This window comes from Neopelma chrysocephalum, unplaced genomic scaffold, assembly GCF_003984885.1.
Source record: "Neopelma chrysocephalum unplaced genomic scaffold, ASM398488v2 Primary Assembly neopelma1_24, whole genome shotgun sequence".
Taxonomy (NCBI): domain Eukaryota; kingdom Metazoa; phylum Chordata; class Aves; order Passeriformes; family Pipridae; genus Neopelma; species Neopelma chrysocephalum.
In genome coordinates this window covers 3,649,126-3,673,224 of record NW_020897693.1, presented here as the reverse complement: position 1 = coordinate 3,673,224, position 24,099 = coordinate 3,649,126, and the positions used below count along the sequence as shown (strand labels likewise).

Here is a 24,099-nt window from a genome sequence, read left to right as displayed (position 1 = left end):
GCTCACTCTGACAGAATATTTTAAAAAAGGCACTGATGTCTTCCAGTTTACTATTAGCTTGCTAGACCAAAGTAATGCACTGCTGGTTTTAAATTGAATTATGTGAGGAGACCTATTCATGTTCCTATCAAGAAGAGGGAACATTACTGAGTGTGCCTTGCACTACATTATACAAATAGATATATAGTAAATGCATAACAAAATTAACATCTTTTTAATTGTTTTCAATCTAGAAACTTTGTTCATTTGTCATTTAATTAAAAAAAAAAATCTGTGGAATCTCATATATCCCTCGATGAAATTGTACTGCATTTTGTTCTCTTGGATTTCTTAAATGAAATTGATGCTGTAATTTACAGTGCCATTACAGAGCAGACTGTTATGCTGTACTTACTCTTCAAGTCTCACACTGTAGCCTACAGTTACTTTAACATTAGACAAACATGAATTCTTTTAGGGTAAGGTACTGCTCAGCATGAGGGACATAAGAGAAAATTTGTTTGAAGTCATTAAACGAGAAAAAAAGAGTTTCCATCGTAGCCAAAGTTTTCGACAGCTCAATGTAAGAAGTCAGTTCTATTAACACAAATTTCGCTCTACAAGAAACAAGCATTTATTCAGTGGGGGAGGGCTTAAATGCAATGCTGTAAAAAAACCCTCATGACATCTTATAAAAGCAAGCTAATAAAAACAAAAACAAGTGGGAGGGGGGGAAAGAATGTAATATTGGTCAAGTTCAGCGCTCAAATACACAGGTATTCACCACCACATTCCTTCGACTTTCTGAACACTCAGAGATGCTAAGCAACAATCTGATTTAACTGAGGCCGGTACAGCGAGAATAAAGCCGAAGTCAGGTGCTGCTAAAACACAGGACTGCTTTTCAACCTTAAAAACACTGGTTTGACACAGTACTGTGGTACAGATGGACATGGTTCAGCTGTGTATTTGGTGCGAACCTTCCCGTCCAACAGCAGAGCAATCACTTCCTAATCTGACTTCTTTTCGGATTCTGATGGGAGAAAATTCTTATCCTGTGCTACGACGAAACGTAACACAGAACACGCAAACGGTCTTCGCTTTCTCTCCAAAATCCGATTTATTGTGTGTGTCGAATGCCCAAGCAGAAGTTGACACACGCAGCGGGGCTGCGAGGAGCGCGCAGGACATCGCTGCTGGGGCTGCGCTCGGCTACGGCGGGGCCGCCGCTCAGCCCGCGCTCCGCACAGCGCGGATCACGGCGGCACTTTTGCCGAGCTCGGTCACTCGCACCAGCACCCTGTCTCGGTGCACAGCTGGCCGCTCCCGCGGGCACAGCTGGGCACTCCCGCGGGCACAGCTGGCCATGCCCGCACGCCCGGGGCAGCCGCACGGCGCCCGGCGGGCACAGCTGCCGCCGCAGCGCCCGAGGGCAGCGAGACGGGGGGGGGGAACTCCGAGTCCCGCTCCGAGCAGCGCCGGCCGCGGCCACTCACCGGAGAGCTCGTCCGGCTCCAGCCCGGTCTCGGTGTCCAGCCCGCAGATGACGAAGTAGTCGGCGAAGCGGCCGGGTGCCGAGGAGCCGCCGCCGCCGCCTCCGCCGCCGCTCATGCTGCCTCCCGAGGGGAGCGCGGGGCTCAGCGGGAGCGGGGCCGGGCGGGAGCGGGGCCGGGGTCGGCAGCCGCTCCCGCCGCCTCCATGGCGGCGCGGGGCGGGCGGCGCCGCGCGGCATTGTGGGAACGGCCCCCGCTGCTCCCGCGGGGGGGGCGGCCCGGCCGCGCGCCGCAACGCCGCGCGTGCGCCCTGCGCGTGGGGGTGACGTCATGCTGCTGCTGGTGCTCGCGCCGGGCCTGCCTGAGGGGGCGGCCGTGGCGAGGTGGGGTGGCTGTGCCGGGGGATCGCGGCGCTGCCCCAGCGAGAGCCTCGGGAACAGGCTCTGCCCCCTCATAGCTGAGAACCGCAGCATGGGCCAGGCTGGAAGGGACCACAGCGGGTCATCTGGTCCAACCTCCCTGCTCAGGCAGGGTTATCCCAGAGCACAGGGTTGCGTCTGAATACCTCCAGCGAGGAAGACTCCACACCCTCTGGGCAACCTGTTCCAGTGCGCGGTCACTTAGTTCTTCCTTTTGTTCTTCGTCATGTTCAACTTCTGTGCGTCAGTTTCTGCCCATTGTCTCTTTTCCTATTGCTCAGCACCACTGGGCAGAGCCTGGTCCATCCTCGTCGCACCCTCCCTTCAGATACTGACAGACATTGATGAGGTCCACCCTCAGTCGTCTCTCCTCAAGGCTGAACAGAATCACAGAATCAATTACGTTGGAAGAGACCTCTGAGATAATTGAGTCCAATCTATTGTGTCCAGGCTCAATTCCCTCAGCCTTTCCTCACAGAAGAGATTCTCCAGTCCCTTGATCAACTTTGTTGGCCCCCGCTGGACCCACTCTAGGAGCTCCACGACTCTCCTGTACAGAGGAGCCCAGAACCAGACACAGAGGACAGGAAGGCGCTGCTGGGGCCTCTTGCTCAGGGCACAGATCAGTGTGGTGGTGCTCTGAAAACACCTCTGGGCTTGGGTCCTCCCATCACCTTCAGCTTCCCATCGCCTCTCCCTAAGGGCTGCGGCCCCGATAGTGTCATGACTCCACAGCTTCGTGGAGCAGCCGTGCCCTGAAACAGCCTAGGTCACAGGGAGAGAGGGTGGGTGCAGGGGAAGTGCTTTGGAGGTTATTTGGTTTTAAGGGGGCTTTCTTTTTCCTATTTGGATTAACATCACAGACATCTCTGTTAACAGTTGGGCTTCCACAGCTGTGTGAAATCCACTCCCCACTCTGGCCCAGCATGGAAAGGAAGACAAGCCAAAGGAAGAATGACCCAAACCAATCTGCTGAAGGGCTACTAATGTGCACATATGATCTGTCTTGACAGCACTCTTCCCACTGACCATAAAGGTACCTGGGATGGCCTCATTATTCTAAAATTAGATCTGTAAGTAGTTCCCCTTCCTCTCCTCTATCAGTTCTCTATTTGTGGCACTTGCATCAGAATTCTTCCCTATCTTGTAGGGCTTATAAAAGGAGAAGTTAAAACTTTGCAGTCTTTAAGGTTTATGACCTAGGACTGCCCAAGTAATTCAGGTTGCATCCATAGTGCTGAATTGATCAGACACCAAATAGAACTTGCTACCAAGCATATGAAACCTCACGTATTTGAGTTTTCATTGCCAGGACATACCAAGTTCTCTGTGGGCACTGGAGACAGCAGCACATGTAAGACTCCACCAATGGTTTACTGCCATTTGCAATACAACAACTAAGCTCTTATACCACTGGGCCCAGTGAGCTTTACCATCCTTCTTGGAAATAGGAAAAACTGTGGGAAACACTGATGCTATCAGTAGTCACTTGATTAAGACTGAATTGGTTATCGATGCATGAAAGTCTTGGTTAGATTTGACTGACAGTTCAGTTTTAAACCACTAGTAAACTTGAGGGAAAGATTTCAATAAAGATGGCAGGGTAGGAGCAATATTAGAGTGAAAGACTCAAGTTAACTCTATAATAAGCACATTTAGATTATGTTGAGTCTGCTTGGTGGTGTGCAGAAGACACAACAGAGAACAGAACTTGCTAAATCTGGTTGCTCTTACTCTGCTATGTTCTCTAGCCATTTTTTGCACATTTTACTTCTCAATCTGCTTTCGATGTGGCAAAGGACAACGTATTCAGCACATGGTAAACTTTTTTTGAGTAAGCCTGAACTGCAGTTTAACCCTTACAAACAAAAGTCACAGCCCAAGGGTCTCAGAAGGCCTTGTAAGAAAGTCTAAGGAAACAGCACAGATATTGGCAGGGGCTTTTTTTGTCAAATAAAGAGTAAAATGGGGAAATAAAAATTTTTTCTTACTTGCACTGTAACTGTTCCAGCAATAACCATGTATTTAGAAGATTTAGCAAATAAAGTTAGATGGGCCAGTAAGTAAGCAGAGAATTACCAGAGATACTGTTGAGCAGCAATATTTAAATGCACATGTGCCTTGATATGCAACAGGGTAAGAGACAAGAAATGCTTTTTTAAAAGGAGAGTCTTAGACTAAGAACCTCAGATTTGCTTTGAATTGCTACAAGAAATTGACAAGATGAGTGGAATTTGCTAAATCAGAACCACCAAAGGGTTAATTAATCAAGAGCATAACAGTCACCACAATTTTTGCTGTGGAAGGCTCATTCATACTTTGTCAGATAAATTCTCTGCATTCCCAGTCAACTTACAGACTCTTAAATCTGTGCATCCAGCAGCTCTACCTAAATACCTAGAGGTTTCTCCTCCCATTTTGTCAATGACCGTCTCTTTCCTATTGTATCTTTTTCATCCCTGATTACTTAATTTCTGACATACTCTTGCCTAGTGACCACAAACATCTGTGACGTTTAATTCAAAGGCCAGTAGCTTTAATCTTGAGCAATGTTCCCATTGCAGGAAACACCCAAAATATGGCAATTCTTGAAATCAGGAAACTTTGCAAATGGTTTAGATGTCCTTGACTAAAGCAACAACGCTCTAGACTACGTTACAAATTCTTCGAAGTATTCTTTATGATGTTGAGAAAAATCTGTGGAAAGGTGAATTCTGTGCAAACTATGACTCTTTAGCCAGAGAATCATAAAGACATTTAGTGATTCATTGTCTTTGGCAAGACTATCAATGTTGATTCAGCTGCTGTTTTCAATGGCAAAGACTGGTACTTTCAAGCTCAAGCCTTAAGTCAAAGAGAATAAAGTCTTTTTAAAATAGTGAAGATGGAACTTAATGCGAAGATGTCTTGATTATTCCTCATGCTAGTTAAATCAGATTTACTTTGCCAGCAATCACAGTCATGATTATTTGAAGAGTTTATTTAATAAGCAATAAGAAACCACAACAGCAAATTACAGTTTCATTCAGAGAATTGAAAGAGGCTGAAATAGGGTATCTCCTTTTTTTCTGGGCAGCTGTTTCCCAAGGTGAGCTAAGCTTAGAAAGGTAGCAGAGCTCAAAGCACAAACAGATCGCTGCAGTTGTCAGGGTCCTGGTTGTATGAGGCACCTTCTAATGACTCTATTTACCCTAGATTCTTTAAGGAAAAAAAAAATCAAATCAGTGACTGTTACCATTAAAGCAATCCTCTCCAGTCTGCAAAACTGGACACTGGGAACTGGCTGCGATTGCTTATTGACCATACATTTGGTGTGACACGGACACAACAGACTGCTGGCGTACAGCCTGCACACCAGATCACCCCCATCAGGGCACAGATCAGAGCACAACTGTCACTTCAAGGCTCTTACGCTCCCAAGCAGCATTGTCCCTCTTCTCCCCACCTCCCAGAGACCACACTACTGACTGATATTCAATTTGCCAACAACCAGGACCCTCCAGGTCCCTTTCTGCAGCACTGCTCTCCAGCCTCTCATTCCCCAGTCTGTCTGTACATCCAGGGTTGCCCCATCCCAAGTGCAGAATCCGGCACTTTTCTTTGTTGAACTTCATATGGTTGGTAATTGTCCACTCCTCTAATTAGGAGTCTCTCTGCAGGGTCTCCCTGCAGGGACTCCCTGCCTTCGAGGGAGTCAACAGCTCCTCCCAGTTTAGTGTCATCTGCAAACTTGCTCAGTATCCCTTCCAGTCCTGTGCCCGAGTCCTTTATGAAGATGTTGAAGAGCACAGGGCCCAAGATGGAGTCCTGTGGAACCCCACTAGTGACAGGTCACCAGTCTGATGTCACCCCACTCACTATTACCCTCTGTGCTCGACCCGTGAGCCAGTTGCTCACCCAGCACATGATGTGTTTATCCAGCTGTGGGCTGGACATTTTGTCCAGAAGGATCCTGTCAGAGACAGTATCAAAAACTGTACTGAAATCCAAACAGATTACATCAACAGATAACCCACCCTTGGTCAACTAGGTGGGTTATCTTGTCATAAAAGGAAATCAAGTTCAACAAGCAGGACTTTCCCCTCATGAAGCCATTTTGGCTGTGACCGATGACTGCATTGCTCTCCAGGTGTTTTTCAGTAACTCCCAGAGTAATCTGCTCCATAATTTTACCAGGCACTGAAGTGAGACTGACAGGCCTGCAGTTTCCCTGGTCATCCTTCTTGCCCTTCTTGAATACTGGGACAACGTTAGCCAGTTTCCAGTCAACTGGGACCTCTCCAGATTCCCAAGACCATTCAGAAATCATTGAGAAGTCTCATGATGACCAGCCAGCTCTTTGAGTACTCTTGGATGAATCCCATCAGGCTACATAGACTTATAGGAATCCAGCTGTAGAAGCAAATCCTGCACAAATTCTGGGTTGACTGGGAGTTTGTAATTCTCACAGTCATGAGAAATCAGTTTAACACAGAACAGAGTCAAACATATGAATGATTTAGTGATCTGCTCAGAATACTTCTTCGTGACATGGAATTCCTCCAAGTACAGTAAACATTGCAAATTCCAGGTTTTGGATACAACTGCTCAGGGCTAGGTTGTAAAAGAAAAATCAGGAGTTATGACTGTAACGTTAGATCTTAATTACAAGGCAGATTTTTAAAAGCTATTTCCCACTGCAGCACTCCCACCCCTCTCCAGAGCCTTCTAACCTTTTAAGGCTACGAAGAGATCATTGAAGTCCTACAGCTGTACATGAGCAGAATTCTCTGTGTTTAGAAGACTATACAGAAAGGAGCTTTTATGAGGCTTCTCATATATACACCAGTCACTGAATTAGCTCTTGTAATCCAGACCCAGATTCTTCCTTGTGTACTATAAAGCAAGAAAATGTGAATTATTACACTAAGTGGAGTATTTTTAAGAACTGGGAGGGGAGTAATAGTATGTTAGTAAATATATTATGCTCTTATTTATATTAATTGCCATTATTAAAAGGCCATAACATCTTTCAGTTTGGGTGACCTGGAGCTATAAAGCCTCCAGCTGAGAATTATAACTGTCACTGCAAGACATCAATTGGTCATAACAATAGAGTAATTTTTGCAAAACTCACTCTGGACCCTACTCTCCTGGAAAAACTTTTTTTCATTTCCCTCTTAATACTCTGATACTAAAACATATGGTTCACAAACTTCCCACTACTTATGATAGAAGGAAAGTTTTTTGTCATTTCAGTCTTCTGGGAGGAAAAAAAACATCCCCAATTTTGTAATCCTGCAAAAGAGATTGTCCCACATTATAAAAGTAGTTCATAAAGTATTTGAGGGATGGTTTGACTTCTCCTTTCTGACACTGGCTCTGTAGTGGGTTCCAAGGAATGGACAAGCACTTCTGGGACAGGATCTGTTCACTGTGCTGAAGGATTTTAAATGGAGAAGTTTGACTAGAAGGTCTGACTCTTAGTGCTTTAGCTCCCACTACTCCCAGAGTTACTACTACACTGTTACCACTTACCAGGATGAAAGAAAAAATGTGACTAAGAAACCTAAAGAAATCCTGGTTTGTTCTTTTCGAATTTATTGCCAGTGCAAAACACTAGAGGTATGAATTTCATTCCTGTATCAACAGCTCTCACAAAAGCTTCTATTACAGTTAGTCCTTACAACTGAAAGTGGACCTGCAGGAGCTTGTGGGTGTTTGAGTCCTTGATCAGGTACCCGGCTGAGTCGATTCTGCTGCTTGTTCAGCTTCATCCAGAGTAAACTGCAGTGTGAGGCAGGCAGCATCCCTCAAAGGGAGCAATACACACTGCATTTTAGTTACTGTGATAAAACTGGGTTAGGACAGAAACTGTACATGATGAAAATTCTCAGGAACAACACATAAAAATCCTCAGTTACCTAAAAACAGAAAACATGTTTTGACTTTGCATAACAGCATCATTCAGTAGCATTTTAAAGAAAGACTTCTCATTTTTAAACTTTTACTTTTTCTGTCTTACCCTTTCAGTAAGCTTTCAATACAAGAGGAAAAAAAGCATTTCATAAACTGGGCTTGACAGAATATTAAGGGAAGGTGAATGAAGCTGAAAAAAGTTTGGCATAGGGGCCTTCCATCAGGGATTAATGCAAACTAAAAAAAGGCAAATTATGCAAATAGTTTTGAGGAGATAAAGCAAGTTATATCCAGTTGCCTTCCAGTGCCTTCCAAAGCAGAAGGACTTTTCAAATTTACTGTTGTATATGAGAAATCAATTTCAGAGAGAAAAGGAAGTCAAGTTTACCTACTTATTTTGAAATAAAGGGAGAAACAGAATTAATCTCATTTACAGATGTAATCAGCTCAGTTTAATTTTTAATCAGTCAATAAAAATACCATTTAGGAAGAACTCACCCCTTTTAAACAGGTTAATAAAAAATTAAACTTAGTGAGAAGTTCAGCATGCTTCATAATACTCAAAAAATACAGTGCTACATATTTTATATAATAGCTTTATTATCAAATAAAGAGAGACACTTAGTAATGATGTCATGCAGGTATCACAAAAAATTCCAGAAGATAAACAGGTCACCTAACAGCTCAAAATCCCTTGCAATTAAAAAACAAAGCTACATCTTTCTGATTTCCTGGTAAGTTTCTTGGTAGCCGCTGTTTTTCTGCCAAAATGTTACAGCTCTCTCTTGGATCACTTGCTGGATTCCCTACAGGAAAGAGTAGGCTAGTACAGTATTCCACAGCACAGTGCTTTTCTTTGCCTCTTTCGCAAGGCCTGCCTTACTCTTCAAAACCCTCAGAAGTCTTCATGGGGTAGGAAACCAGGCTGTTGGCAGCTGAAGATAAACATGGAAGGGACAGGTTAAAAAAATGCTAAGGTTTTGAAAAAATAAAGAACCTTATTTTCAACCTTTTTAAGGTTTTAAGGCTTTTAGTCATTGTGATGGGAACCCAGTCTTAGGGCTCAAACACAGGTTTTGAGTAACAAAGCCTGATCCCATCTACACAGTGAAACAGAACTCCGTGAAAAAGTCAAGTGATAGCATAGTTAGATTGAAACATAGCTCAGTTCCTTCTTTAGTGTCAAGGTTCCACCAAAACATTGGCTTTACACAGCATAGAAGAGATTTTACAACAGCATCTGTTATTGACCAGAAATTTAGACAAAAGCCACTGGACAGTAAGTAGTAGGTAATTTATTCTGAGAGTTCATCTGCATGAAAAATTAACTATGCAGAAAAGTAGGCTGTAAATCTACAGCAGCTTCATACTCAGTAGTCCAGGGGACACTTGCTCACGCAGCTAAATTCACACTCAGAGTTACTATGGAATAAATCCCTTGGGTAGAGGAACTCTGGAGATTAGAACAGCAGCAATAAAAGTAATCACTGTTCAGTTTTAAATGCCAAAGTACACTTTTAGAGTAAATTCTATATGACAAAATAATTGCTGAAGCTGAATGATCTTACAATAAATTTGCAAACAGAACTGATATGAATTCCTTATGTAAAAAATACCATTTACTGTGCAGCCCAGATTTAAATAAAAGACAAATAGTGTATCAATAGTATTTACTATATATTTACATATAATACTGTGGTGAAATGAAAAGAGTCAATTAACATTATGTTACAAAATGAATAAACCCATTTAAAGGTACCAGTACCTTTTACATTATCACATTTATGGAACTGTTCTCTTACATCTCAAAGATCTGTGATATGATCATGAGTTAACACGAGGACACAGACAAATAAACCCTGGAACTGGAGCACATGCTGATGTGTTGACTCCCATTTCAGCAAGACACTGCAGGGGCACCAACTTAAAGCATGTCAGCAGCACTGGTTTCAGAAGGGTAAAACTTCAGTGCACTCCCCAGTTCCTCAATGGTCAGGGCCTCGTTTTATGGGATTCCACTGACAATACAACAAACTACAACAGCTGGAAGCACACGGGGAGAGGTATCATATACCTCACACATATTTCTCCTGAAGGTGAACCAGAGCTGGTTGCCCATTGCCAGTTACTGAGTTAGGAGACAATGGAACCCTCCTTTCATTTTTATATACACTGACACAAGAGCCTGCTGTCACATGGTGCTTTGAACATTATTTGGGATCAGCTACTTAACAGGAACTGCACCAGTTTGTGTACCTGACATTTCTTCTAGCTAATCAAGCTGCAATGAAGAATTTTATAGTCTTTACATATTGCTTGAGAAATGGTAATATTACACTGCGTAAGCATTTTTAAATCACTTGAGAACTGAAAGTTTTATATAACCATACGATCACTTTAAATTGGCAGGATAAATCTATGCAAATGAAATATTGGCAAAATAATCAACATGAAAAAAATTAAAATTAGAACTTAAGAATCATCAGCCAGCCGAGATAAAAATTCTAAGCTGCTCTCTCCCTTTCTATATCCTCTCCCAGAATAAAACTTAACAGAGGACAAGAGGGAACGATGTGACACTTCACCTTTGTTAATCCAGTTAGTAAAGCAGATGTAGGTTCAAGTATTTAATTCCACACAGCACTAATAAATAGAAGTAAACAAACAGGATGAGAATAACATTGTAGTTAAAGTACTGCAAAGAACCTTTGTTTCTGATTGAGCACCGTTCTTATATTATTATTTTGAAACTCCCAAAGGCAAAAAAGAAGGGAACTATTGTTAGTGAGAAATGCTCTCAGACCGGATCACATGCAAGCCTACAGAGAATGTTACGAAGTTGGACTGGGTAATTAAGGTTTTTTCCTGCAAGTGTTAGAAAGCATCAGCACATTACAATTTTTGCTCTGCATATAACTAGAGCAAGATGTTACATCTACGTTTTCACTCCCCTCATTCTGAGAGCCACACACACACACCCTCCCGAAGTAAAACACTGATGGTTTGGTTACAAAACTATATGCAGTACATATCTGAACACAGTTCCTTCAGTTTAAGGCCATGTGTTCATTTAATGACATTCTTATCAATTACAAGCCTCCCCTTTAATTGCTTAAGATCCAATAGAAAAGCAAATATACAAATATCAGAAGTGCTGATCCTGAGATGAAGTATGGGAAATTCTGGTCCAGTTTGATCCTTATTCAAACTTCTGTTTCAGTTTCTTCTGGAAGAGAGCTGGTAGGATGGAGAGGATGGCTAGAAACATGAGAACAAAAACAGAGTTCCAGGAAACAGCCTCCCCTGCTGTTGTAAGCTGGTACAGCGTTGTTCCTGCCTTAATGGCTACAAAAGACGGTGGTGCCACACCTGCAGCAGGGAAAGGATGAAAAACCAACTTGTTAGGGTAAAAAAAAACCCATAAATTAGTCATCCAACTTCTAACACCAAAAGTTTGAGATTTTGTCACCTTGTACTTTTTTTTTTTTTAAGAGGGCTGTAAATACAGAAATCAAAGACAAAAACACTTATCAAAAGAACTGGTTTTACACCATTTTTTAACACAAACTCAAACACAAGTCTAAGCAAATAATCTCTGCTCTTTAGAGTCTGCAGATTGCAGGTTGTCTATTTACAAACTGATTTTATTTAAGTTCATAAAGGCAAAATATGGATTGTTTCCTAACCAGATTAAAAAGTGTTTGCAGAAATATGCCAATTAAAAAACCTAAAGTGTTTAGCACTACATTAATTAAATTACTAATTCACTCCTCAGCAGACATGTTTTAATGGACAACATGGAGTGAGAGCTGAGAAATAATGCTTCAGATGAACATCACATACATCCTCACACAACTATGCTGAGCCCAAAACAGGAGTATGTAATTGTTCAGAAGTATTACAGTCACGGAGCAGAACAAAAAGTTACTAATAAAGTGTTCATATAATGTGTTTCCTTAAGCAAGTAATTAAGCCTGGGCTCATTACCTCTCATCCAGGACATCAGAACAGTCCTGACTACTAAAATCTTTTGATGCCATAAGCTCCACACATAAAAACAACATTCTTGTGGAATCTTTCAGTTATCTGGTAGGTGTGATCTCAGCTGAACAACACATACAGGGAGAGACCAATCATGCCCCTTCTTCTGGCCACCCCAAACTATGGCTCACGAGCCACAATTCTTACCTAGGAAAGTGCCAATGAAAAACACTTTCAATGGCACATTGATTACAGGAGATGTTATATTGATAAACCAATTGGGAAGAAAAGGTGTTATTCTCAAAAATATTATGTAGTTAATGAGGTGTTCTCTGTGTCGTTCAACCTGCCAAAACAAAAACAACAAAAAAATTAGTAAAAAAAATCCCTGCCTTGAAAATACAAAACGATTTTACTACTAGAGGTTTGTGAGGGGGGTCCTATCTTTTGCACACATCGACAAGTTGCAAACATAAAAAGCAGTTAAAAAATGCATGAGGGGAAGAGTCACCAGTGAATCACCTGTAAATAGTACTCGAATCAGTCTGGAAATACCTGTCTGTGGCAGAGCACGGTGGTGATGTGTCTCAATCACCCAACTCAAGCAGCAAGTCATTAGGAAGAGCAGCAGGCCTTACCCAACTTCAGCACAGCTCCCTCTGCCTAACTGTAGCCCAACCAACACAGCCAGCCTGTAAATCCATTCCTAAAGCTTGTGCAGGAACTAGCAATGAAGTTTGTTCCTCAACCCATTCTGCCCTAACTCACAATCCAACCTGAAACACAGCTATATCCCTCACTTGAAGCTTACCCAGATCATGGCTCTGAACTTCATCAGGTGGCTGCTGCCAGCACAGTTGCAAAGCCTGTCTCCCCATATGTTCAAATGCCCAGCATTACCCAGGAGCAAGGACAACAGCTCCAACTCCATTCACAGTTTTGATTATATTCTCAGGTGTAGCCCAGCTCCTTACACCAACAAGGCCTCTTCTCCTGCCAGTGTGGCTTTAGCAAATCAGCTCTTTTAAACAAGTAGTGTAACCTCAAACCAAGTTACCAGGATAGCAAAGCATCCTCCACTTCTGGCCTATCCTGGCAGACCTCCACTAAGGTTAGGCCCAAACATGGTTATCTGGCCCCAAAGAGTGGAAATCAAACCTGGTCTGACTGCAATTCCATCTGGAATCTCACATAGCAACTCACCCCAGTTACAACCCTGTTTTTCAGCTTTAGCCAAATTTATATTTAACTGTAACACCAAAATCAGGAGCCCTGCTATTGTTCAGTAATAATACTTGTAGGGTTTTTAAATCTCAGTGAAGGACAAATATTTAAATATTGATTAATGCTGCACATAAAATGGCTTAGCCCTCAATATGCAAGGATGATACAGTCCTATTAACCTGGAACCAGTGAGATATGAGCTGCACATGTAATTTAAAATCATATTCACTTCTACTAATGGAAATAGGAACCATTTGCTACTCAGAGTGGCCTCAAGATTATACTGCAATATAATCTTGATCTTATAATTCTGAAACATTAAGATATACTTGGGTCAAGAATCAAAACACTATTGTATTATTTATTGAGGTCAATTGTGCCAGACACAGCTCCATATCTTATCTAATGAGGACAAGTATAAAGTATTTTTATGTGATTCAAAAAAATCCTGAACAGAATACAGTAGTAAGTTGTGCTTCATGCTTACAAAAAAAAATGTTTGAACATGTTTCAGAGTATCAAAGAAAGAGACAAAAGGTCAAGTACAAATCATACACTGTTTTTGTATTTCAGAACTTTTAGTTTCGTCTCACAATTAAGTCTTGCTGAAAATAATGTTACCAGATACTGTAACAGAAAGTATGTAAATGCTCCAGCTACAATAACATCTTCAAATCAAGGTTTTGCAATCAGACATACAGCTCCAGGTTTTCCTGCCCTACAAAAACACAAGCCCAGCTTTCATTAGTCCTGATGGTCAGAGCAATTATTTGGCACTACCTGAAGCTGCGGAGGGTTCCTACTGACACTAGCTAAACCAGAGGGTGGTCAGTTAACAACTCCTCCTAGATAAGAACAACTTTCTCATGGGAAATACCATAAAAACAGGAATACTCCCCACTGTTTAAAAAACACACAGAGAAAGTAACTACACATTCTCAGAGAGGAGTCAGAATCCTTTCTTTATAACTAGATACATGTGCACAAGCCTTCCTAGATTTCCATATTATTCCACTATACATTTTGTATCGAATTCCAGAATCTCTAGAAGCCTTACCTGTTCTGACCATTTTACTGCTTTTTCTGTCAAATATCTGTATACAACAGGACGTCCCACTAGGTATGAAAGCATATAGCAAAATGAAGCTCCAAGTCCTGAGCACTGAAAAAAAAAGACAACAAATGAGAAGAAACTCTAAATTATCTCAGCCTTGTATCCCTATTAATTACACCATGGGGCTAGAGCCTGTTTCCATTCAGACCTCCATCAGTATGTACATGCTCCCTAAGAATGCTGTTGACCCAAGACAGTTCCCTTATTTCCAAAGGCATTTAGATCAATCTTAACATTCCAAGTAGAAAACTTTGACTATCTGTCAGTTAACACTGAGTGCTTCTGCAGTTTTAAGATTTTGAACAGTAAAAGCTTTGCAAATAAGGGACACAATGGCACTAAAGAGATTCAAACCTGAAAATTCAGCCACATGGTCCTCCCTACCTACTCAATCACTCAATAATCTCAATACTAAGGCACATTACAACTGCATCTTTTGCACATCTTTTTTGAAGCTTGTCAATAACACACATTTCAAATCTTAAATTAAGCTTCCTGCACATTTAAGCCATTCAAATTTAAAAAACAGATGCATTTCACAGTGCGATAATAAAACCACAGTAATTGTGTTCTGAAATTACAACTGGGTTCTGGCAGATGGTAAACAAATTTAGAATAAAGGAAACTCTGGCTGATTCACACTCGAATGCCTTGGTTATTAAGAAAACTTGGAGAAACAGCTTAGTGTTTTGGATCATCACCCCGTGCTACGGTGAATTTTGTGGATAACACCATTCTCCCAGCAGAGCTAAATGAGAACTCATTTGTTTGCCAGAAACTGAAGTATACCCCTGTTTTGCTCACTCTTGATCATTTCCAACAGGAAGCTGCTCACATGCTTGGTTGTATTCCAAAGAGACAGAAACACATGCCCTCACAAGTTATCTTCCATACTTACCAAACAAACAAGAAATAAGGCCAGCGGAAAGGGATAAAGAAACCCTGACAGGATACTGAGGAATATAGACCCAGGAATAGCAAATGTTTGCAAGCTGGATGCATTTCAGTCAAGGACAAAAACATTTTTAAAAAGCTACCCACTTCTGAATTTTCCAAGCATTCAAGATACATGTTACAACGTCGATAAATAGGCACAGCTTCTCAAGATCCTTACTTCAACATACATTTGTAGAGTAGCACAAGAAGCTCAAGCACAGAGCAATAAGGGGTAGATTCATCATTCTACATACAAAAAATAAGTCACTACATAAAAGCTGACTATACTTTTGTCTCCATCTGTGCTACAACTGACACTGGGGATTTATTGAGACTTCCAGGAAACACATTCTTCTGATTTTACATTGTTTACTATAGATATGTGGTTTCAGATATTCACTCTGACAAGTTCACAGGGCTGTCCAAGCCCATAATTACAAGTTTCATGGAAGACTGAAATGTATGAAGGCAGCTGCTTCCTTACAGGTAGGCATGGTGTAATCACTCATTACAGTACATGATCACTAATTTCAGTCAGCAATTTTCAAAAAGGCAACAATTAAGTTTCTGCAGTATAAACCAATAGGCTGTTGAGCTTAAGGCTTGCTAGGCACACTTGAGACTATGAGGTATTGCCCACCTTGGATAGTAAAGTTAAAGCAAAAAAAAATCTGCACACTACTTTATCTGAGTTGAATTGACCTAAATATTAAAAAGCCAAATAATCTTCTTAAGTCCATTACAACCAGTACAGCTTCCTGCTAAGCAAGTGTCAAGGTTCGGAGATAACTGGAACACACCTGTCAATGGATCACAGTCTACTGCTGACAGTGAATGTCGTCACTTCAGCTGCTACAGTAAACCAATAAACAGCCAATTCTATTCTACTTCTTGTTAATATATAAACTAACATTTTAATTTTCTTCCTAAACCTATTATTGGTGAAATACACTTTAAAAGAATAAGATAAAGGATAATCACTGATGGCACATTCAGTGCTGTCTTTTCCTGAGTTATGAAAGCCTTCTGCACGAAAACTGTGAAACAAACCTCTTATACAGCTTTTAAGTTATTAACCTTTAGTTAAGTGTTCCAGTTAAGAATGTGTTTAATGATTAATTAATATATTCAGCACCCAGGAAAAAGAAGTTGACACAGAACACAGGTAGCCTTTGTGTCCCCCTGGACAGAAAGTACTTCAGAAATCCAGCTCCCTCTAAAAGGAAACAGAGATTTGGTTTTCTGAATGGGGGCACTGCAGAGACAAGAGACGGCTCAAAACACTTTCCTTCAGAAATGTTGTTAAATATTCTGTAAATTACCCTCATATGGCACTTTTGAATGTCTCAAGGAAAAGCAGTGCAATAGTCTCAGTTTTCCTATAGAATCACAGTAATTTCTAACTCAAAATTCAGTTTGCAATTTATAGTTAGCATAGCACTAAAGTGAGACCAAGCTTAATACCACAGATAAAAATACAGTCCATAACAGACCCAGTAAAGGTGAAGCTGCATCCCCAACAGGATTTACTACTATAAATGTGTACATCAATTTCTTTCTACACAACCCTTCCTTATAGTCCTAAAAACATATTGGAACACTCAATAAAAGTTTTTAAGTTCAAAGATTTTAAAATATTTGTGTCTATTCATAAACACTCCCAGGTGTGTTCAACTTTTTCATCCATGATCAAGAATTTATAAATTTTTTTTTTCATTTAGTGTTTCAGAGAAGTATGGCTACATCGAAACTGCCCTTTATGCCCAAAAAAGGATACAAAACATATGTGGCAAAATAAGCCACTAACACCTGAACGTAAAACGTGTCCTTATATTTGGAGAGGACTTTTCCCAAGGCCTTTGCATCATCCATATCTCTAGGAACCTTTATACATTCTCTTTCTTCTCTGGAGAGAAAAAAAAAAATCAGGAGTGATGGAAATATAATCAAATAGTACAATTACTGAATATAGAGATAACCAGATACACTACATCACTAAACTACAGCCTCAGCAAACAAACCATTATTATTGCTGTGATAATGTTCTCAAATGAATACTTATTATTAACAGTTTGGTTTATATTAGAAAATCCCCAATTTTAGATATTTGCAACCCTTTTTTTCAGTTCAGTACAATCGTCTGCTTCTTTTCTAGGATTTTTTTTCTTACAAGTACTATCAAAGAGAAATAATTACGCAAATCAAACCTTGGCAACTGAAAGCACTCAACATTTCAGCCAAAACCAAACACAGCTGCCTCAATGCTGGGGTCACAACATTTGAAGTGCAGCAAGAGAGGCAGAACTTCACCTCACAAATAAATAAAGCTTCCAGGGCAAAATCTCATGTCACACCTTAACCCTGGGCAGCACAGCTGAGTGTCTTCGCTCCCTCTGTATCAGATTTAAGGATTGGGCTGTTGCAAACTGAACTTGTTGAGCGACTTAATCAGACAGAAAATTAACTACTAAAAGCAAAAAGAAAGTTGTCAGGCAAGCAGGCTTCCATCCTGTCAACCTGCCTACCTTTCCAACACAAATAATTGATGACAGCCTCCAGTTTTACCAGTGTAAAAGGAATTTTAAAGTGAAACCAGCCCTAACCAAGCACATTCTGGCTCTCAGCTGAAGAAGGTTAAGAACACAGTCAGTTAACACTGCTGTGATCAGGGTAACACTTCAAAACACGGTATCACAACTGTGCAATAGAAGCCTAGGTCAAGTACAACTCTCCTTACACAGATCCTACTGGTCAGTATTTCAGTATTAAGCTCTGTATCCTGACATTCTAGGTTATAAACTCAAATTTATTTTAGGTTATGTCTATAATTAACCCATATGAGTAAAATTCACTTAACCCCATTCAGGCTCTTCTAAAATTTGATACTGAAAATCAAACGCATTAAGAAATTAATATTTCCTGATATACTTACTCACTAAGTTGTGGGAAATTTTTATATACCAGGAACATAAGGAAAGCAGCTGATAAGAATATGGAGACCAAAATAAGAAGTGATGTCCGAGCCGATCCACCTTCTGCGAGAGCTTTCCCTGAAATTGAACATAAAACAAAGTTAGAAAAAAACCCCAACACTACCAAAACAAAAGAACAAAAAGCAATCCCTCACATCTTACAACAGATTTCAAACTTACATTTTAAGGGAATATTAAAAGTAATCCCTCTTGTGGGCATAATCTTCCCACAAATGCTTTCGGTAACATATATAGCTCATATTCCCTGAAAGCTTTCAAACAAATTTGCAGTTCTTACACTGGCAAACATCCCATAGAAGTCAACTTCTATGATCCAAAATAATTTAAGCATCAATTAATAAATACATTTCTAAAGAGAAAAACAGAGCAAAACGACATAAGCCATACGTACTTTTTCCTTTTTGCTAGAAATCTTCTGCCAGTCTAATTAACTAGATTTAACTTGAAGTTAAAATTTCAGTATGTACAATACAACTTTGAAACTTGCTCAATAACAGATTTGTGGGTTTTTTTCCCCTCCAATGAAAGGCTACCAGGCACAGCCACTGGCCAGTTAGATGATACACACTCATCAGGAGGAAACATGTAAACACACGCGCACCAGCCTGCAATATAAAGATTACAGTTCCTAGACTTGGGAATTACCAGAAAAGGACTTCTCTTGGATATGTCTGTATAAATTTTTATTAGCCTCTAAATTCTTTTGTAAGGGAAGCAATGGGAGTACAGTAAGTGACACAATTACATTTTAGGCCTGTATTTTAGATTTTTATTAAAATGACCACATATGTGCAATACACTGTTTCACACAAATGCAGCTATACCCATGAAGAATTTTAAACTGAAATAAACAGTAAGAACCCTCTGCACCCACACTAGGGTGCGTATGTGTGTGGGTATTAAACCACTCTCTCCTTGGGCACTTTGAGGCTTGCACAGCTTCGCACCAAGGGTCACCTGAACAGCACACCAAGAGCCAAGCCTGTGTTCTCCCTTGCAGACACCACTGGCATGACCACAATGCCAACACACAACACTCAAACGGGTCACGCTGACACCTCACTGTTGTGAAACGCAGAAAGAGGATGATGAAACCCACAGAGCCAGCTGGGCGAGCTGGCAATTGTATGGGCTTTAAGGTTTTTCAATTTTGAGGTCAGCACAACCCCGCAGGTGTGCACTGGGTCAGCCGAGGCCAAAGGCAGCATCCATGAACCAGGTACAACCATAGAATCCCAGAATGGGTCAGGCTGGAAGGGACCACAGTGGTTCACCTGGTCCAACCTCCCTGCTCAGGCAAGGTCATCCCGGAGCACATGGCACAGGGTTGCGTCCAGAGAGCTCTTGAGCATCTCCAGCAAGGGAGACTCCACAGTCCCTCTGGGCAGCCTGTTCTAGTGCGCTGCGACCGTGGTTAGTCTGACACCATCTCCTCCAAGGAGCAAAATACATAAATAAATAGATAAATAAATAAGCAACTTAGAAGGCGAAAAAAGGAAAACACACAGTTAACTGCGCTTTCTGCCACTTCCACTTTCGGTACTTCAGCCGTGCCGGTTGTGGAATAACACACACACACACACACAAAAACCCACGCGTGTTCCCTCACGCAGGGGAGGAGGCAAAGGAGCTGGTGCCCCATCCCAGCACCCGCGGGGCGAGAGCCGCCTCACCCCACACGCACCGGGAGGGGCCGCGCCCGCCCTCCCGCCCCAGAGCCCGCGCGGGACGGGGCCGGTGCCCGAGCACCGACGGGCACCGAGAGCCGCCCCGGGGCCCGGGCCCGTCCCCGTCCCGCTGACAGGGCGAGGTCACCCCCGCTCCCGCCGCCCCGAGCCCCCGGCACCTTCCAGAAGCTGCCGCTGGTGCCTGGCGCTCTCCGCCGCCTGGCAAGGCCCGCGCTCCGCCGCCCTCCGCTGCGCCATGGCTCCGCGACACCCCGCGGCCCGGCGAGTCAGCGCCGGGGCAGGCCTCGGCGGCACCGGGAGCCGCGGGGAGGAGGAGGCGGGACCGGCCGCGCCGAGAGCCGCGGGCAGGAGGAGCAGGAGGAGGCGGGACCGGCCGCTCCTCCTCTCCTCTCCTCACCCCACCGGGTCGCGGCCGCGCTCCCGCCCCCGCCGCCGCACGGCGCATGCGCTTTTCTCGGGGCATTACGGCTTTGCTGTGATATACGGGAGCACGTGTTGGGCTTCACGTCCTTGAAATGCCGTGGCGGCTTAGTGGCGGTAATTACGGTAACTCCGCTTTGTGGGCGTGCCCATGTGGGTATTTACGGTAACGGAGGGCGCTCAGTAGTTCAGGCTGCACTGAAGTTCCATAAATCACAGAATCAATTAGGGTGGAAAACGCGTCTGAGATCATCGAGTCCAGCCTATGACTGATCACCATCCTGTCAACTGGACTATGGCACTGAGTGCCACGTCCAGTCTTTCCTTAAACACCTCCGCGGATGGTGACTCCACCGCCTCCCCTGAGCAGCCCGTTCCAATGTCTCATCACCCTTTCTGTGAAGAAATTCCTCCTGATGTCCAACATAAACCTCCCGTGACACAGCTTGAGGTTATGTCCTCTCACCCTGTCACTAGCTGCCTGGTAGAAGAGGCCGATCCAAACCTGGCTACAATCTGCTTTCTGGGATTTGTACAGAGCGATAAGGTCTCCCCTCAGCCTCCTTTACTCCAGGCTGAACACCCCCAGCTCCCTCAGCCGCTCCTCGTAGGACTTGTGCTCCAGACCCTTCACCAGCTCTGTTTCCCTCCTCTGGACTCGCTCCAGCGCCGATCGTGCCAGAGGGCATCGGGATAAAATCCGTCTGGGAGCTTGTTTTCCCTCCGTAATGTCTTTACATGTGCGAAGGAGAGTTGGAGCTCCCCTCAGAGAGCGGGAAGCGGGAGCCCCTGGGTGGCTCCAGCTCTGGCGCTGGGACAGTGCTGGGCTTGGAGGAAAAGGAATAATCTTGTTTGATTCTCGCAGTTAGGCTTTTAGGTTTTCGAGTCGATTTGTTCCTCTCTTTTAAAGAAAGCTTCTTTTCTGTCAAGAAGGAAATCTCCAGTAGCCCGAGGATTTTCTTCACGTCGCTTCCTGTCAGTAAGAAGGTTTGAAATCCCGCAGAAAAGCCAGAGGGTTGTTTCCCAGTGTTTACAGATTCCTTGGCGTTCAAGCTGAGTTTGACCTCGAAGCACCTCTTCCTCGTGCAATCTTCTGGCAGTAGGAGATCCCTGAACCTTCCAACTCCCCGGCCAGCACAGAGTATTATGGGAGCAGTTCTCCAGGGAGAGCACTGGAACTGTGCGGACAACACACATTGCGTAAGCTTCTGGGCAGACGTGTTGGCTGAGGGAGGCTGTGTCATCCTCTCTTTTCCAGCTCTATCTGCTTATAAATCTCCAGCCCTTCCTCAAATTCTTCTTCTAGAAGGAACACTCTCATGGGAGAGCTGGATACTCACATTTAACTTCAGCCTCATTTATCTGATACTCTGTCTGCAACTACCTTTATACCGTGACTAAACATCCCTCTTAAAATTTCTCGTACAGGATACAACAGATAAGTAATTTCATAGCAGTAGTATTTACAGATTGTACTCCCTGACATCACAAATCGTTTCAAAGCAGTGAGGAAGATGCAGTTCAGACCTCAGCAGACCTCTTAAAAGTGTTGCTTTATTACTACATGTACAAAACCCACTGGTTTTACAGTGCAAGTATCTACAGGAAGTTGATGATTCATTTAAGATCTAAATAGACTAATATGCTATTACACAAGTACAGCCCCTGCCAAATGCAGTGGGAGGAAATGATCCAAACTATAAATTGTGATCAGATTCCACTTAAAGCTTCAACTCATGAGCAAATTCCATGTGAAGCTTCAATTTACTCAGAATTTCTTATATTTAGAATCAAATTATTTAAATAATTTCATTAAATCATGTAATTTTGTTCTTTTAATGTTTGTAATTGATATTTCAGGAATGCTAGTGCCCTGAGAAGCCAGTCAGGTCTATGAACTTGCTGCTCTGGGCATTGATGCCAGATGACAGAATCCTTTGTTTTTTCAAACCCTTTCAGTAGAAAATTGTACATACTAGCAAGATGGGAATTGCTGACACGGTAGAAAATAGCATTTTTTCCCCTATTGTAAATGCACATCATGTCTGTTATCTCTCTTTGATTGTCCCATTGCTTCTGATACTCCAGGTAAAATGGTTCAAACACTGGGACTTCTTTCTTGTCTGGATAACTTCTGACAGAAGAACTAAACTGAAGAACATTGGAAATAAAATGTAAATCAAATTATTATGCAGAGAAATGTTTACCAAGTCATCCTGAAATAGAGGGGGAAAGGCACACACTGAAAGATGTAAAAAAAAAAAAGTACCACAGTTTAAAAGGTGTAGATTGTAAATGCTGCAAGGGCTGTCTCTCATTGTGGTGTAGTGAATTGTGTGGTGGGGCACAAATCCCAAACAAATTCAACAACACATTTACTCCATGTTTCCTCTTCCATTTAGGAGAAAGCACATGGCCTACAGATGATTCCCAGGATGCTGACTGTGCAGTAAGCTCACAGTGTTAGCACATGTCTCATTAAAAATAGAGAAGATAACTCTAATCAACTCACTGTTAGAGAGCTCCAGCTCTCTGAATTGCTGCCAGAATGAAACTTAAGGATTCATTAACTAGATCACTTTAAAGTTGAAAAGTACTGCAGAAACTTCATTAGACTAGACCATCAGCAGATCCTTAGAATGTTCTTTGCTGTTCTTGGTTCCCCTTGCTGGGGAGGTACTGCTGCTGGGAATCTGTTGGCTGTTTCACTAAACTTTGAAGCTGTCAGTGGTGTTTAGTATCTGCTGACAATTTGAATAGTCCCCTCCTAAGACGTCCACACCTAACAAATATCAGCAGAACCTCTGCATTCACTCAGGAAAAAAAAAGGACATGTCTGAGGAATGTTCCTTAGGACTTGCTCTGTAAATAAAATAACTCGGGAGCTCTATTTAAGAGATTAACTTGGATTCATTTACTGGAAAGAAAGCAAGGAATGAAAAATATCACCGTAGGCCACATCGCTTATGTGTTCAGAAGAGGAAGAGTTTTGATAACTGGAACTCAGTGAGTAACAAGGAAACTTTTGACACATGGTTGAGATCAGCACTGCCAGAAACAGCTTCACTCCACAGCGTGCTGGGAGCAATAGCTGTGGACCGAAAATAGATTTATTCCCATCATGTATGAAGTGTCCCCTTATAAGTTAAGAAACAACTTAAAACGTCCCCTGTATTTGCAGTCTCTTTCTAAGCCCTTCCTAACAGGGAACACGTGCTGTACAGTGCTTTGTTCAGCAGAGCAATGAGAGAAGTGCTCCAGACTCCAGCTGGAGTTTGCTTTACCAGTGGGAGCAGCACTCTCTGTACTTAGAGCCTGGAGACTGAATGAGGCAAGTGCCCACAAGCTTTATATGAAGTGTTTTTTGGAAAATATACTTTAAGCTTGGAAGATGAGTTCTTTCAAATTATCTGTGAACAAAACAAAAATAAAGCTTTTTTGACCTGCTGGAAAGTAACACAATATATCGACATCTACCAGGGCAGCAGCTAAGTGGTCACCTATATGAAGTCACTTCCTTCTGTGGGTGGTTGGATGTAATGTTTTATTTTTGTCAGATTGAAAAGGTTGTCTTCCCACATCACAAAAACTTGTATTTGCTCCTTTTCTAAATCAGATGGACTGATAGAGCTCATGTCACATGGCTGAGTCACTGACATTGCCTGATGAAGCTTTGTAGGCTGAGTTATGGCAATTGTCAGCAAGAGGAAGGAGGTAGAGAGATTGAGTGATCCTACCCCTGAGAGTTTCTATCTGAAAATGACAAAAACCAGGAGCATTAATCAGCAAGTAAATCATACATATAATTTCTTGAGTAGAAGAGTAGATTTAGAACCCTTTTCTCCTGCCTTCCTCTATTATTGTCCTATCTCTGACCACCTCAAAGCAAACTGCGTCATTTTAACATTTTTATTTTGTATCAATATGGCAAGAAATGACCCTGTTTTGAGTCCA

General features: G+C 42.4%; 2 protein-coding genes and 1 long non-coding RNA gene across 8 annotated transcripts in view; 1 reads left to right on the top strand and 2 right to left on the bottom strand.

Annotated features, from left to right (window-relative positions):
* DENND5A (DENN domain containing 5A) overlaps positions 1 to 1,627 on the bottom strand; it is a 68,910-nt gene extending 67,283 nt beyond the window's left edge. For 2 of the 5 annotated variants that reach the window (XM_027700484.1, XM_027700493.1), the window contains exon 1: positions 1,476 to 1,621. In XM_027700484.1, the coding sequence (XP_027556285.1) occupies positions 1,476 to 1,590 (115 nt within the window). In that variant the 5' untranslated portion in view covers positions 1,591 to 1,621. Of the gene's footprint in view, positions 1 to 1,475 lie in introns of all 5 variants that reach the window. The other 3 variants (XM_027700503.1, XM_027700512.1, XM_027700522.1) reach the window with 2 other exon arrangements.
* A 209-nt stretch (positions 1,628 to 1,836) lies between these two features.
* Positions 1,837 to 11,761, top strand: LOC113975891. Its single transcript, XR_003536962.1, has 3 exons — positions 1,837 to 2,080; positions 2,771 to 2,964; positions 11,565 to 11,761. It is a non-coding gene; the product is annotated as an uncharacterized LOC113975891 (long non-coding RNA).
* Positions 8,368 to 20,039, bottom strand: TMEM41B (transmembrane protein 41B). 2 transcript variants are annotated; one of them, XM_027700453.1, is made up of 7 exons: positions 19,884 to 20,039; positions 17,977 to 18,094; positions 16,822 to 16,950; positions 15,007 to 15,100; positions 14,052 to 14,156; positions 11,978 to 12,116; positions 8,368 to 11,158 (listed from the first exon to the last, which is right to left on the bottom strand). In XM_027700453.1, the coding sequence occupies exons 1-7, from the start codon at positions 19,960 to 19,962 to the stop codon at positions 10,989 to 10,991; spliced, it is 834 nt and encodes a 277-aa protein (XP_027556254.1). In that variant the 5' UTR covers positions 19,963 to 20,039; the 3' UTR covers positions 8,368 to 10,988. The 2 variants fall into 2 exon arrangements, with proteins under 2 accessions (XP_027556254.1, XP_027556264.1); XM_027700463.1 differs by lacking the exon at positions 19,884 to 20,039 and adding an exon at positions 18,197 to 18,325.
* Positions 20,040 to 24,099: the final 4,060 nt, after the last annotated feature.

Coding starts and splice junctions, on each gene's coding strand:
- TMEM41B (XM_027700453.1), bottom strand. CDS start 19,962: ATGGCGCAGCGGAGGGCGGCGGAGCGCGGGCCTTGCCAGGCGGCGGAG. Junction 16,951..17,976: donor AATTTCCCACAACTTAGTGA/GTAAGTATATCA, acceptor TTTTCTCTCCAG/AGAAGAAAGAGAATGTATAA. Junction 12,117..14,051: donor CAGTAAAATGGTCAGAACAG/GTAAGGCTTCTA, acceptor TTGTTTTGGCAG/GTTGAACGACACAGAGAACA.